The 15,875-nt window shown below is 39.4% G+C and overlaps 1 protein-coding gene across 16 annotated transcripts in view; it reads left to right on the top strand.

The window, feature by feature from the left end:
- NTRK2 (neurotrophic receptor tyrosine kinase 2) overlaps positions 1–15,875 on the top strand; it is a 208,126-nt gene that overhangs the window by 170,450 nt on the left and 21,801 nt on the right. For all 16 annotated transcript variants that reach the window (XM_034410144.3, XM_034410142.3, XM_087886078.1 and 13 more), the window contains one exon: positions 4,284–4,518. In XM_034410144.3, the coding sequence (XP_034266035.1) occupies positions 4,284–4,518 (235 nt within the window). The remainder of the gene's footprint in view (positions 1–4,283; positions 4,519–15,875) is intronic.

Raw genomic sequence — 15,875 nt, 5'->3', positions numbered from 1 at the left:
TGTACAGCAGGTAATTAGATTGAAATTGTGAGCGAGTAGATAAGGACAATCCTGTTGTAGCAACATTGTCAGGTCATCTTCACTCACCTCCTATTTGTTTTCCTCCCTCCCCACCCCACTCCCCCAATAAGCCTGATTTTCTTTTTTTTTTTTACATTGCTTTGTCTTGATATTTTGCTTTCCATTTTTTTTGGTCTATCTGTTGCAGTTGGTAAGTAAAGAATGGTATTACATCATGCCACAAACTGTTTTGCCTAAGAAAATTTTTAATGAGAAAAGCCACTAACTACAAGCAAGGAGTGCCTTTTTGCTTTATTTTGTGGAATAAATAAATAGGCTCCCTGGATGGGAAGTGCTGGGATATACATATATCTGTTATTTGCTTGCTTATAAAGATGCTCATCAGTCTTAGAAGGTTCGGAAAACCAGTCTACTGATAGAGATTTGCTATCTAATGCATGACTTGGAAATTAGTGGAAAGAGACAGCCTCCCACAATTGAATGCATTAAACATTAGTTATAATTACATGGCTTTAATAGCAACTCAAGCACCCATTCATTTATATATTATGGTATGGCTTGCCTTCTACCTGTTTTGAGGTAGAAGCAATCTGACGGTAATATATCTTCTTTTTTGAAAAGTTTGTTATTCGTCATCTGTAGCATCCATAACGGTTCAGTGAAAAAGAGACTCTCTTACATGAAATTAAAATTTAGCATTCTTCTCTCATTTGACACTACTTACAATAGGAGAGAAAATTTGCATGTAATCATGCTTTGGAAGCACATTTATTTCTTACCCTGCAGCGCCCCCCAAGGCCAAAAAAAACGATCTCACAATTTGTAGACAGACACACACAGTCAAACAGAGGCAGACAGACAATCGCAGGCCAGGATCTGAAGATCACAAAGGATTCCTGAGTGTGAAATTTAGGCAATGCAACACTTCAAATGTTTCAGGAGAAAACACCGACAAAAGTAAATCCAGTTCTAGAGGAGATGAAACAGTGATTAGAGAGTGCAACTCAGAAAGGAAGGAAGGAAGGAAGGAAGGAAGGAAGGAAGGAAGGAAGGAAGGAAGGAAGGAAGGAAGGAAGGAAGGAAAGAAGGAAGGAAGGAAGGAAGGAAGTTTTGATATATGACTGCAGAAAATTATATTGAATTGAGATAGATAGACTTGACTTTTGGGGGGAGGGATAAGAATGGGGCAAAAGGACAACATGTCTAAATCACAGAGCCCTGTTAAAAGCTGGTGATATTTCAGCCTCTCGAAAGTCTTCAGTTATGTTCAATTTTACACTCCTATTTGGTCACAGGCAAGAATATGACTGTATCTGATTTTCAGCGCAATGTTCTTTGAGCTTCAAAGTATTCAGTAGCTCTGAAGTGCATGTACTTCATGGCCTTTAATTTGAGCAACCTTGATCTGTGCTTCTACTATCTGAAAAGAGTTGATTCACAGCTCTACAGCTCAGAAATAGAAATAGCAAGCGCATCATCCAGTATTGATATGGCACATTTTGAAATCTCACATTATATTGAGGAAGAAGAAACAGAACAAGTCCCTGAAAAGTAGCATGAAAATGAAGTGTAGGCATTGAGTGATTCTTGCATAAGCAGGAAAAGAAAAGCATTTGATTGGGGATGTATATTATAGTTGTTTTGGATCTGCATTAAGTGGAAATAGCAGGAAGGTACAATGACTTATTAAAACAAAATAACAAAATATGTTCAGAACAGGGTGGGGTGGTGCTTTAATACCAGTAGCAGGAAAAGGAAAATTGTTTGCGCTTCACTGAGAAATCAATCCAATTCATTTTCAATATGTAAATAAAGAGTATACAGATAGTTTTTGAGTTATGACCATTATGGAACCTCTTTTATCACCATCACAAGTCGTAACGGTTGTCAAAAGACTGACCCAATTTTATGATGCTTTTTGTGGCACTCTTTTAAGAGAAATCAATGGTTGTAAATGTAAATGCCACAATTGTGAAGTGAACACTGCGGTTATAAGTGCAGACCCATTGTTCACTATGATCTGGTGCTGCCAAAACCCAGAAGTTTCAGCAAAACAGTTATTTACCTATTGCAGCTCATTTAAGGTGCACATCTTTGCTTCTGAATGTTGTTTGCTGTTAATTGTCAGGGAGGCAGCCTCTGCTGACAATTAAAGCTTTAAGCATTTCATATTGATGATACGTATATACGAGCAGAGGTTGCAAAACCTTAGGTTTGCTGACATACCCTGAGATCTTCCTAACCCCCAACTCCCCTAATGTCCTCTTAACTCTTAATAGCCTGGAGGAAGCTTGATGGTTATTCTCATGTTCCTTGGCAAATATAAATAAGGCGATAGATAGATAGATAGATAGATAGATAGATAGATAGATAGATAGATAGATAGATAGATAGATAGATAGATGTTTTCAGAGGTGGGATGTCACCATTTAAAGCTGCTCCATCCTTTGCACTTCGACAATGTCCTGTATGTTCATGTGCACACACATACACTTACATACTGTTGTGGTTCTTTCTTTCTTATGAATTTACAATGTCTGCACGTGCAATAATACAGAAACTAAACTGAATGTCTACAACTCTATTTGAGCTTATAAATTGCTCCCGGTCAATACATTTGTATTTTTTAAACACAGCTGTATTTAGAGTAGATTTTTACCACAGACTTCTCCCAAAATAAATATAAAGGCAAAGTGCACTTTGTACAAGTGCACAATGTCAGAGTAAGAAGATCAGAGAGGATACATTTTCTTTTCATCTTCCTTTCTAATTTTTACTTCACATCTAGGAAAAAAGAAGAATCATGTTATTGAGCACATTTTTCCTAGACAGGGACAATTACTGTTACTTCAGACAAAAGTCTGCAACAGTAATAGCACTAATTTTTATATACTTGTATCCTGCCTTCATTAGTTTTACAAAAAAATATATATTTTTTAATTTTTTTAAATTTTTTTAATTTGTATACAGACAAACAAACAAACAAACATTTAATACATCAGTTATCTCTTCCCTGTGACATCTCGGTGTTATCTTCCAAAGTTTCTTTCTTCTTCTGTATATGTGCTATTTCTTCTATGTTGATCCTTGTCCAATCCATAATATCAATTCATCACTAACATAATATTCTATTCATCACATATTTATGTATACTTATATAATTAATCATTTATATCTCTTCTCCAACCAGTGATAAAAATAATTCCATATTTTAAAATATTCTGAGTCTTATCTATCCTTAATCATCAAAGTTAATCTATTCATTTCTACACAATCTAAAAGATTTTTTATTACTTCATTAAGTAATAAATTATTTTATTTATTTATTTTATTTATAAAAAAGTTTATTTTATTAAACTTTTAGAAAAAAAATTAAGGTGACAAACATATTCAACACACCTTCCTTCCTTCTATTTTCCCCACAACAACAACCCTGTGAGGTAGCCCAAAGTTGCCCAACTGGCTTTCATGGCTAAGGTGGTATTGAACTCATAAGCTCCTGTTTTCTAGCCTGGTGCCTTAACCACTAGACCAAAGAGGATTAAATTGGACCACTTGACCAAACTAACATGATATGCAATATAGAGTTATCCTGTTGTTGTCCTGTGGTTTGCTTTATTATAAAAGTAAAGTAATAATAAAAGTACTTTATTATATAAAGTAAAAGCAAAGGAAATTCATAAGTGTGAATTTCAAAGAGCAGAACTTCCTTCACCTCAAATTAAGTAAAATGATGGCATCTTAAATCTATGCCTCTACATAGAGCTTCAAAAAGCAGTAACTGGCAATAGTAACAAAATTTACTAATTTATATGTCATTTTTCTTTCACATATGGAATCTCTAGGTAGCTTTCTGGATGGGCAACTATGGTAACTTTATGGCCTGTGGACTTCAATTCCCAGAATTCCTGAGGCAGCTAGCTCAGGAATTCTGGGAGTTGAAGTCCACAGGTCATAAAATTGTCATAGTTGCCCAACCCTGATCTATAACTAGCCAATACTATTCAAAGCCTTATTATTTGTTTGTTTCCTAAATTTGCATCCTGCCTTTTGTTCAGGAGCTCAAAGTGGCATATAAAGTGGTCTCTCCTTTCATTTTCCCTCACAGTAGCAAACCTGGCCGGGCTGAGAGAGAGTAAATTGATGAATTCTGGCCTTGATGCTTCCATCATGCCTCCTTCCCACCCTCCTGCTTTCTTCTGTAAGACCATCGATTGGAAAGGTGTCATTAGATCTCCTACATTTCTTCTGTGTTCATGCAGGGCGCATGGACCTGATGCAGTTCTGATGGCCGAAGGGAATCGTTTGGCTGAACTAACCCAATCCCAGATGCTGCACATTGCTCAGCAGATTGCAGCTGGTATGGTTTACTTAGCATCACAGCACTTTGTGCACCGTGACCTGGCTACTCGGAACTGCCTGGTTGGGGAGAACCTACTGGTGAAGATTGGAGATTTTGGGATGTCAAGAGATGTATATAGCACAGATTACTACAGGGTAAGTAATGTTGTACCTTGGTTTTAGGAAGAAGGGCCTGTTTTCAGAATTTCTTCTAGTGAGATTCTGTAAGAAAAAAAGATTATTTGAACCCTATGCTCAGTGTAATGAGGAAATTAAAGTCACTGCTGATAAACTGATTTATTAAATATCCAAAGAGTATTGCAAAAAAACCCTAAAGCTCCTGTGCAAACAAATTATTTATTGCTGTCCTCACTGAAACTTTCTTTAATGAGGCAAGTGGCTGTGGTTATTGTAAAGCAGGATGTCAAACTCGATTTCATTGAGGGCTGCATCAGGGTTGTGTTTGACCTTGAGGGTGGGGTTGGCCAGCTTGACGTCACTTGTGTCGGGGGTGCCTGTGGTGGCCTGAGCACTCTGCCAGTGAAAACAAAGCTTGGGAGGCTGTGACAGCCTCCTGCAACCCTCTGCCAGTGAAAACAGAGCTCGGGAGGGCAAAAACGGAGCTTGGGAGGGCTGCACGCTGGCAGAGGGTTGCAGAGCCTCCTGAGCTCTGTTTTCACTGGCAGACAACAGGCCGGTCCTTCGCTGTTTCCAGGGTGGCCCTGCAGGCCAGATCTAAGCACCCCGCAGGCTGGATCCGGCCATGGCCCTTGAGTTTGATACCCCTGTTGTAAAGTGACAAGTTTGGGGAGAACAGAAGGTGGTTGTGATCCCATAAAAAAAGAAAAGGCCATATTTATGTTACATTTGGATCAAAGTGTTTTGCTGTCCCAGCGAATTCATTCTTTATTTTAGCAGCATTACTTTGACCGTCTTGAGAGTTCGCTTCAAAAGTGAATGGTTTCATATGATTAGAAAAACTGAAGAAGTTACACATAAAGACATTATTTATATTCATGCAGCTGTTTTTATTGTGAGCTGAGAAGAACATTTTTATTTCGGTTTGTGCTATTTCTTCCTTTAGTGATCCAGACTCAGCAATTAGTTGACATCTGAACTAGATTTCTGTCTTTTGGAATAGTTGCTTTCCATGCTCTTTCATTCTCACATTACAAGAATGACATTACATCATATGAGTGAACATGGGATAAAAAGAAGGATTATGGGGCAGATGTACAAGCTCAACATGGAAAAAGGCTGTCATCAGCCAGCCTCTATTCATAAAGTTGCAGCAGTTTCCATCATGGTTGGTTTAGCATGCATGTTTTGGTCCTTGGATCCTACAAGGCATATGTTGCTGGGACAAACCATGGTACCCAAAATAGCTTCAGAATCCCATAGTTGGTGATAAAAAGCAGGAGAATAGTGAGATATTTGGGACTGAATCAGCAGAGGAAAGTCAAGCAACTGTAGGAATTACCCAAAAGTATTTGCTTTTTAAAAATCATCACAAAATTGCACACTGTTGTGGAGCAAAGCACTAGACAATCATACTATCATCTCCATTTCCCAAAGTGATGGGAGGACCAGGTTCTATAGTAAGAATTATCAAAATCCCAAGAGGTTATTGGAAATGGGGACCTTAGCTTCCCTGAATCAGAAGGGCCTTTTTTGTTGTCTTTTCTCTCTTTTCTCTTTTACTATGGGAAGTAGTGGGAACTAGAAGTTCTTGCTCAGAGTTCTCCCATCATTGATAGTTCCATTGCAGGAGAAAGAATTAATGTGAACGAAGGTAAATATATGAGCCCTAGGATAATGTTGCAGGATCCAGTTTGAGTCAGTCACTGGGACCAAAGGTTTATTTTTCCAAGCTTTCAGGCTCGTGCTAGAGCTCATCATCAGGGATTTTCTCTCTCCAGAATATATGCACTGGGCTGTTCTGTGTGTTGTATTTATATGGTTCCTGGTTGTGTGTAGCTTTTAATTGTTTATTAAGGTGTTGACGGCTAGCTATTAACTTCTTAATTGTTGTTTCATGTGACACTATGCCCTTGGCTTCTAAACACCTGATAGGCTGGTGATAAATCAGCATTCCTATTGACTGACAAAGGCACGTTTCCCAGGCTTCAATGATTTATCTGGCTACTTTTGTCCCTGCTCGGCCAACAATTATAGTAACTGCAAAATTGAATGCATTCAATGTGACCCTATCAATGAGTTTAGGTCTCCTCCTCTAACCGCTCACTTGTATTCTTGCAATCTGGTAATTAGCTTCCTCTCTGTCCCACATAGTCATAGAGGAAATCCATGCAGGGAATCTGGTAAACTACATTCAAAGTTTCTCCAGCTCCAAACAATCTTTGTATGATTTGCCCACATTTGGTAGCCTCTGGATGGTGGATGATGCCCACTTGCAGATTTCAGAAGTTGGATTCTACTGCTTCTGAAATGTTTTTAATATATGGCAGGGTGTGTCAAGTAGTTGGTCTTTTGTCTTCTTTCTTCCTTTCTCTCCCCAGCATATTGCACAGGCACCTTATGATAAATGTTTGTGGACACCCTAAATTGTTCATGTAGATACCTACTGTTTTGCCTGCTGGGTAGTATAGTGTGTTCATACTCTGCCTTACAGTATTTTGATGCAGTTCTGTTGACAGTGGATGGTTACCATTGAAACTAGAATGTATGGAGTGTTGGTAGCCCTGCAATATACCATGATTTCTAGGCTTCCATCTTCCCATCTATTGACAAGCATATCTAAGCATGTGTTTTTTCCTCCACTGTGAATTGCATGTCCAGGAAGATGGAATTTAATAGGGTATGAAAGTCTTCCAGCGCATTTCTTTGATAACCACAAATGTGTCATCCATGTAGTGATACCAAACTTTAGGTGTTTTAAAATGCACTGTGTTCCAGTTATATGGGACTGTTTCTGCAATAGCTCCTGATATTGAGGATTGCATGGTTGTTCCTTTTATTTGCTCATTTCCCTTTTAAACATGAAGAAGTTTAAATGGAGTAGATTCATGATTTGTGACCTAGTTAGGTTGTTTTGATCTGTGTTGTAATCTTCTAATTTACTGTTTGTCACTTTGTAAGTGAGGAGGGATGGATGTAAATAGGGTCACTACGTCAAAAGAAACCATGATTTCATAAGGAGCCTCATAGCCGCATAAGCCTTGTAGCTGTGTCAAAAATTATGGTGATGATGTGACTGTGGTGTTTGAAGGGAAGTCAGGAAGCTTAATCATTGTGCCAGCCATTTAGCCAAGTTGTAGGTGGGAATATCCCCTAGCGCTACAATAAATCTGAGGGGGACCCCTAGTTTGTGTGTTTTGGGGAGTCCATATAATCTCACTGGGATGGTGTTCTCTCATTTTACACCGTTCCTTTTCTGTTATACAGTTGCTTTGTTTAAGTTGGCTGAGATAAGTACTCAAGTGTTAGCCCCTTTTCTTTCTATCTCTTGGCTTGGCTTCTGGATCTCTGGGAGCTACAATACCCCTTTTCTTTTTCTGGCAGTCATAGTATTCATCATTCATGTGTTGAGCACAGTCATTTGTAAAGAAGTATCTTATTCAGGAGCCAAGGGATTTGGGCATCTGATCAATTCCTTTGCAAACTGGATCCCTCAACCTGTGGATGCATAGAGGAACTGTCAGGGATGGCACTAAAAGCAAAGCCGTGTTCTTGTTTCAACTTGGCAGGACCTCATATAGTCCCATAAAGACGCTTACGCATCCTGTGTTCCTGACTCAGTGCCACATTTTTAAATATATTTATTTACATAGAATTAAAATATAAAACGCTAGAGTCCTGGCTGGCTAGGGAATTCTGGGAATTGTGTCCACACTGGTGGGACCCTTGAGATAATTTTCAGGTATCGGGGAACTCCTGCATAAAAATGATTATATTTGTAGCTCATGGTATATTAGCACATTGGGTAAATTGAGGTGTGGTACATAATTTTTCCCACCGCTTGGAGTGCTAGCCTTGAAATTAAAAAGGGAGGTTTTTATGTTTATGGTCCCTTGCATAACTGTAGGGTTCAGTTAGAACTCCAGATGTGAAAGGCTGCTCTCGGTGGTTCACAAAACCAATGATAAAACTGCAAATCCTCCAAAGTCCCAAGGGTAAAGCAAAGCTAAAAAAAACCCTTAGTTATTTACCCATGTTCCTGCTCTTTCCTAACATCCTCTGCCCTCCAATGCAAGCATCAATTGTTGCCTTCTCAAATACCAAGCTGATGATTGGGTGACCCAGGTTTAGCCAGATATCTTCAGCCAGATATGATTACTTCTAGCTGTACAGATGCAAGAGGTATTAATAGATGAGATTCATCGGCATATTGAAGAAAATGTGGAGACTGACCATTATAAAGCAACTATAAAAAGCATTGGAACACATTGTTACTCCTTAATTGTGTGCTCTGTTACTAATTATTGTACCACTTTGCCTTGCCTGTGAGTCTCTTTGGGCTGCAAAACATGATGAAAAGAAGGATGAAGAATAGCAGTGTCCACAAAATAATTTTCACTGACACTTTAGAACCTGGGTCATGTTTCAGGAGGATATTAATTTGCCTCCAAATTTTTGGTCTTCTGTTGTCCTGTTACAACAACAAAAAAATAGGACCAACCTTTTCCTTTGGTGTCCAATTGTCAATAATGTTCTGCACTGTGTCAGCACAGCTATTAAGGGATACTGCAGAGATGACTGCAGAGAGAGATAACCTTTTGATAATTGGCACAGTGCACGCTAGTGATGGTGTTAGCTACATGGGTGCTGTTTGTTTGTTCAGAGCCTGAATGGTAGTACAGATAGAATGGGAAAGTAGTTATTCAGTTTCGGAAGCTCGGTCTGCAAGGAAAGGATCTTTTGTTTGAAAAGCTAAAGGTAAAGGTAAAGGTATATGCCCCCTTGCACATATGTGCTAGTCGTTCCTGACTCTAGGGGGCGATGCTCATCTCCATTTCAAAGCCGAAGAGCCAGTGCTATCTGAAGACGTCTCCGTGGTCATGTGGCCAGCATGACTAAATGCCAAAGGCACACAGAACGCTGTTACCTTCCTACCAAAGGTGGTCCCTATTTTTCTACTTGCATTTTTTACGTGCTTTCGAACTGCTAGGTTGGCAGAAGCTGGGAGAAGTAACAGGAGCTCACCCCGTTTCGCGGCACTAGGGATTCGAACTGTTGAACTGCTGACCTTTTGATCGACAAGCTCAGCGTCTAAGCCACTGAGCCACCGCGTCCCTTCTTTGAAAAGCTAAGCCCTTCCCCAAAAGTCTTAGACTTTAAATGACCTATTATATCCCACATTTCCCTTCCTAAACCAAGTTGCTGAATCTGGCTAACCGAGATACTCGTTTCATCCAGATGAAGCTTTTTTTGAACAATTCTTTTTTACCACTTGCGGAGGATCCAATGAAGAAACAATCCATTTGTCACCATCTTGTCTTTTTTTCCCACTGGTACACCCATGAGAAAACAAAAAAACCTACCACACAATATGGCCATGAGGGAATGAAAAGATGTGCGGTACCATTTTTTCCAGCAAAGGTAGAATGAAGAACGTGGCTTCCACAGGCATAGAATATAAAGCCAGATGGGAGGATCTGGCTCAGAGGAAGGAGACAAGTTGGTTGAGAAGCTATGCCCTGGATATTTCAGAGTTCCAAAGGTTATTTAGGGTCCTGCAAAGTGAGTTCTTGCCCTTTGGTTTGAATCAGCTTCCAAAACAGAGAGAGGGCCGTATTTTTATTTGGTATGCATTTGCATCTGCATAAACTTCAAGACCTCTTGTTTTCCACCACTACGATATTGTGAGTTAGGTAGGGTTCAGAGAGAGTGACTGGCCTGAAGTTATCCAGTGAACTTTACTGAGTAAAATCCAACTCTCTCTTTTCTTAACCTAAGACTTTTAATCACTATACTATATTGGCCCTCAGTAAATGTGCATTCACCTGAGTAGCATCTGGCTGTAAGAGTGCAATCCTTTTAAATGCTTGAGCAAAAGAACGCACAAATTTCCCTGGACTGTAAAGGAATGCTATGAAACAGAATTCATCAATGAGATGAATATAGCATGTATTTTGTCAATTCCCTTTTGCTATATAAAGACTCCCTCCATTTGCAAATAGTGAATGGAAGGAGACTCAGTTTTAGAAGAGAGCTTAGTTTTCATAAAATTCAGGCAATTTCAACAGTTCCGTGTAGCAATCATTCCCTGGAGGGGAGAAAAATCACACATTCATTCTCTCAAATAATAATAATATTAACTTTTTTGTCATTGTATATACACAGTATACCCATACAACGAAATTCACTTAACACCCAAAGACCAGGTCCAACACACATAACAATCCCCAAACACACCCCCACCCACCACAAATTCACCACCCCTAAACTACCCAAATATCCACACAACAGACCAAGTAATGCTGTCCAAGAGCTCACTGATGGTGGCCCTTTAGTTCACTGTTGAGTGCAATTATAGCTCTGGGATAAAAACTATTCAGAAAATGTGTGGTCTGAGTTTTAATTGTTCTGTATCTTCTGCCAGAAGGCAACAGTCCAAAAAGATTGTAAGCAGGATAGGAAGAGTCTCTGTGATGCAACTTCCTCAAACAGCGAGATTCGAAGATGTTGTCCAGGGCTGGTAGGTAGAGCCCGATGAGATTCTGTTATATATCAGAGGCATCTCTTGCAGCGGCATTCCAAAAATCAGCATGGCAGCCATGACCGTGTGATTGAAATCCCGCACATTTTGCTGCAGTGTGTGTGTGTGTGTGTGTGTGTGTGTGTGTGTGTGGTGTGTAAAAAGGGATGGGGATTTGGTCCCTGCATGATTATAGATGTCCCCTCCCTTTTTTTTTTTACCTGCCCTGCAGGTGCCCTGTGCTCTATGGTGCAGAGAAGTATCTCTTTCCAAACGTCAGGCTGAAGAAAAAGGTATTACGATTAATAAAGGCAGAAAAGATGCCATTTGGTGATGTCCGCTATGCACAGCTCCCTGCCCTGTGGACAGGCTGTGGAAGGCCGTTGGTTGCTTACTCTTACAGAGGAAGAACAAAGATTCGAGCAGCCTTCTGTCTGGCAGCCCAAAAGGATAAAAATATACCACCATTAAAACAAAATTACTAGACTAAAAGCTAGTCAAAAGCAAAAAGTACAGAGAGCCAGAACAAACAATAAACAAGTTAAATTAAGCAACAAGAGAATCATGAGCTTGTTTAAGAAGAAACATTTGTTATTGCTGGCAGAAGACACTGAGAGAAAAATATCTTAAGATCTCTCAGGAGGGAGCTCTGCAGATGGGGTCCTGCCTGCCACAAAATAATCCTCATCATGAGCCACCCTTAGAAGGATGTGTAGCAAGTGACTGAATCATAGGTCTTAAAGGACAAATAGTTTGAGAGTTGCCGCCTATTGATTTCACTCTTCTGTTCTACACAGATGTTGAAATCCAAAATTGTTAGCCCTCTTTCTTTCCTATGCCCCGTGTTCTTTTGGCACCCATTGTTTCATATCCGTTATATTTGAGTTTCTCCATTTTGCAACATGGATCCTAAATTGAACAACTTGTGAATGTATCTGCTAAACAGACCAGCACATTTGTTTGATCTCTTAATACTATATCCAGGATCAAATATAAGCAATTGTACTTTATTTTTTGTATCCAGTCATTCTTCAAGGATAAAATAAAGCATTAGCAGAAGACTGAATACGTTTAATAAAGAGATAGACAGTTGTGAGTCGGGGGGGGGGGTGATTTAAGGTGGAAGTAAAATCTGGTAGAGGAAGATGTCATAATTTATCCTTGTAGAGTTGACTAAATAATATCTCCCATGGCCAGGGCCGGATTTAGATGAAAAGAGGCCCTAGGCTATTCCACTTATGAGGCCCTTTCACCTATAGTGAAAGTGTAATTTTAATTTTGCTAACAATTTGAATCTTGAGGCCCTAGGCTGAAGCCTAGTTAGCCTATAGAAAAATCTGGCCCTGCCCATGGTTGGCCATATTGTTAAGGACTTCTGTTGGATCATTTTTAACTGTAATATCCATTAACTGAATCCAGAACTTTTGTAAATAAAACAATGTGCCTTGAGAAATGGTTGATTAAAAATGTTTTTTACAATGCCATTGGTGTATGTACAGTTGTGTGGTTTGATCTGGGTTTGCTAAATCTAAATGTGTCTTATCAGATTCTGCATTGTTTACTCTTGCACTGATTGTTGTTAGTTTTCAAAAGATCCACCCATTTTTAAAAAGATCCCAGTAATTTAAAGCATTTAGGCTACTGGGATTGGGATAAAGACTTCTTTTTTAATCTTTCCTGTCTTTCATACCATCGGCATGATTTAGCCTTTCTGTCCGTTGCTTTCATTTTGGAATGCCAATTAGCAGTAACCCAGCTGCTTCCTAGTCTTGCACTTATTTTAAAATTGTCTTTGATTTGATTTTCACAAAATCCCAAGATTTGGGTTCATAGTCCCACTCACAGAATCCATGGCTACATTTGTACTGATGTACAGTCTGTTCCACAATGAAGTTCCCTAGAGCAGCAGGACTCCCCCCTTGTTGGCCTTTCCAAAGCAGATTTTGGGAAGGATCTGTAGATCACATGGGCCCACATCTCATAGTGGACAGATCCATCTGGATGCAGCTCAAGGACAATTCCACACACATGATAAAGATGATGATGCCATCTATTCAACTGTGTCCAGTTCTCAGCGATTCTATGGGTCACCTCTGTCCACATTTTCCAATCTTGTACAGCTTCTTTCAGTTATTTTGTACTCTATCTGACATCGGTTTTGATGGTATCTAACCACCGTACAATTCTACACTGTATAATACTGTCTAGCCACCTGATAATACTAAGAGCTAAATGGAAATTAATTTGTCAGAATCATGCCCATAATTCTGCCAAAATGCCATAGTATTATGCCATAATACTTCTATTTAAATGTCTTTCTGAAAGAAAGAGGAGTCGAATGAAGTAGCAACACTAGAACAGGAAGTACAGTATATCTTTGCTGTCTCCTCAATTTAACTTCCTTCCACACCAGAGGCTGCTATTTACCTTAATATAGAAAATACAGGTGCTGATATGGGATCGTAATATGTTTCTTATGACAAGCTAATTGTTGTTATTTCTTCAGGAGCTTTGTGAATTTAGCACCCTCTTTCAATGGGGTTTTAATGGAAGGGCTCCATGAGAAGTTGGTAGAGGATCAGGAAAAGATATGAGGAAAAAGAGCATTGTCTGAACTTCATGTGCTGCATGATGCTAGGATGCTGCTTTCACTTGTGGTTCTGCAACAGATGACTACAAAAAAACCCACCTTTTTTGAAATTTTAATGCTACACAATGCTAGCAGTAGACATAATATTTTTGTGCAGGGGTTCCCTGAGACATGTACATTATTTCAAGGATTTCTCCACGATAAAAGTGTTAAGAAAGAGTTAGTGCTGCAGCAACAGAGTTTAATCTTTCTGTATCTCTTTGTTACTATCTATGAGTTGTATGGTGTTTTGCAACCCAGATTTGATAGCCTACAACAAGTGCTGTAACTTTAGGATCATGGGAAAATAATATGACGTAGAGTCAGAGGGTTCATCTAACATAGCATTAATTTAACCAGGAATAGAATCTTTGTCTAATGGATCTAATCCAACCTATTGTTGATCCACTGATTCTGGAGTGTATCAAAATTGGATTCTCCCTCTTCCCTGAAACTCTTCCCTGCATAACCAACCCAGCCAAGCTTGGCATTTGAAGATACTCCAGTTTGAAATACAATTTTTTTGCGTTTTCCCAAAGGAAATAGGATGAAGCAGCTGAAAAGTAGGAGTGCCAGCTCTCTTTTAGCCACCTACCATGTTCTTGGTGCAGAACAGCTAAAGCAGCACTGGCATTTATTACAGCTTACAGCTGGAATCCTCTAGTATCCTAGAGAAAAGGATTGCTTTGGAGCAGGAGAGGAACATGTACTTTCTAGGTCACACCTCCATAGATAGAAGAGGAAGTTGATCTACCCTGTTTCCCCGAAAAAAAGACATCCCCTGATAATAAGCCCAATCGGGCTTTTGAGTGCATGCACTAAAATAAGCCTCCCCCCGAAAATAAGCCTCCCCGAAAATATTAAAACACAGAGCTGGAAATCAGGTAAGATGGCAAGAGGAGCCCCATCTTGCTCCATCTGCCCCAAAATAATAAGACCTCCCCGAAAATAAGGCCAAGCTCTTATTTTGGGGTTCAAAAAAATATAAGACAGGGTCTTATTGTCAGGAAAACACGGGTAAGTCATTGGGATCTAACACAGAGAGTGAAAATCTTCTCCTGCTCCAGGAAGTCTCTCTTAATATGCCATACTGACTATAGCCTGGTAACAGCTGATTTAGATAGCTCTTGAGGGCCTGTAGTTGTTAAAAACAGAGGTGCCCCTTTGTATTGGGGAGAAAGTATGCATCTTCTCTATACCACTTTGATTTGCAACTATAGATGTTGTTCCCTTTCACACACTAATGTCTTTGCCTGGTAACAGCAATGTGATGCAGAAGGCCAGCAGATTGTGTTTGTTTTATGCTGGGGTTGATTTGCTTCTCTAGTGAGCTATTGAGATAGGACACAGCTCATTGATCCTATCTCCAGTACCCTATGACTTCTGATTTTGCCATTACTTATATTCATGCATGAGTATGAATATATATATATATATACATATATATATATGCATAATAAAACATAAATTTCAGATCCTTTGGCAACTATGGTGGTTCAGGATATTTTAGAGCAGAAACGTTCAATAGTTAATGAGCAGCGAATGCCTATATATAAAGTCCTTTCTGGATGGCAGAGCCCTTTCCTGAGTTCCTGGACCTCAAAACAGGGTTGATATTGGTGGCTTAATGCTGAGGGACTCCATGCCATGGGGCTTCTGGAAAGAAATGACCTCGAAAGCAAGTATGGCCTTGTTCTGGGTAAGTTTAGCTTGAGTCATAAAGATAGGCACTTTATAGGGTGGTTAGTATGTGATCATTGTTAATTCTTTCCTGGTCCAGGTAAAGCTACCAAGCTACTGAAGATGGGGGTAGGCATTGCTGATTAACATAGTCTGTCCTAGATGATTTGTGCATCCAGAGGTTATTCTGACAGGCAACTGGGAATTTTCCCAACCATTTGGTCAACCTCTGGAATTCAGAGGTTGCTAGAGTCCTGGATGAGATAACCCCCAAAAGGTCTCTTGCAGTCCGTGGATCCCAAGAAGCCGTGTATATTAACAAGAAATTCTAGGACATGAAATAATAGAAGATACGCCTGGCATGCTGTGGAAGGAAGAGAATTAGAAATGAACTTGACTAAATATGTATAAAACTGTAGGTAGAGCAAAGGGAGTTTGAGTTAGAGGTAGGGCTAAGGCTAATGGTAACCTTATAGTGGGACCAGCGCAAACATTAATTTTAATTCAATTTAATTCAGCTCAATTCTAATTGTAATTAAAATTACA

The sequence above is a fragment of the Pantherophis guttatus genome, chromosome 2, assembly GCF_059756535.1.
Source record: "Pantherophis guttatus breed Tessera chromosome 2, ASM5975653v1, whole genome shotgun sequence".
NCBI lineage: Eukaryota > Metazoa > Chordata > Lepidosauria > Squamata > Colubridae > Pantherophis > Pantherophis guttatus.
Note: the sequence above shows the minus strand (reverse complement) of the source record. Positions and strands in the feature narration are given on the sequence as shown.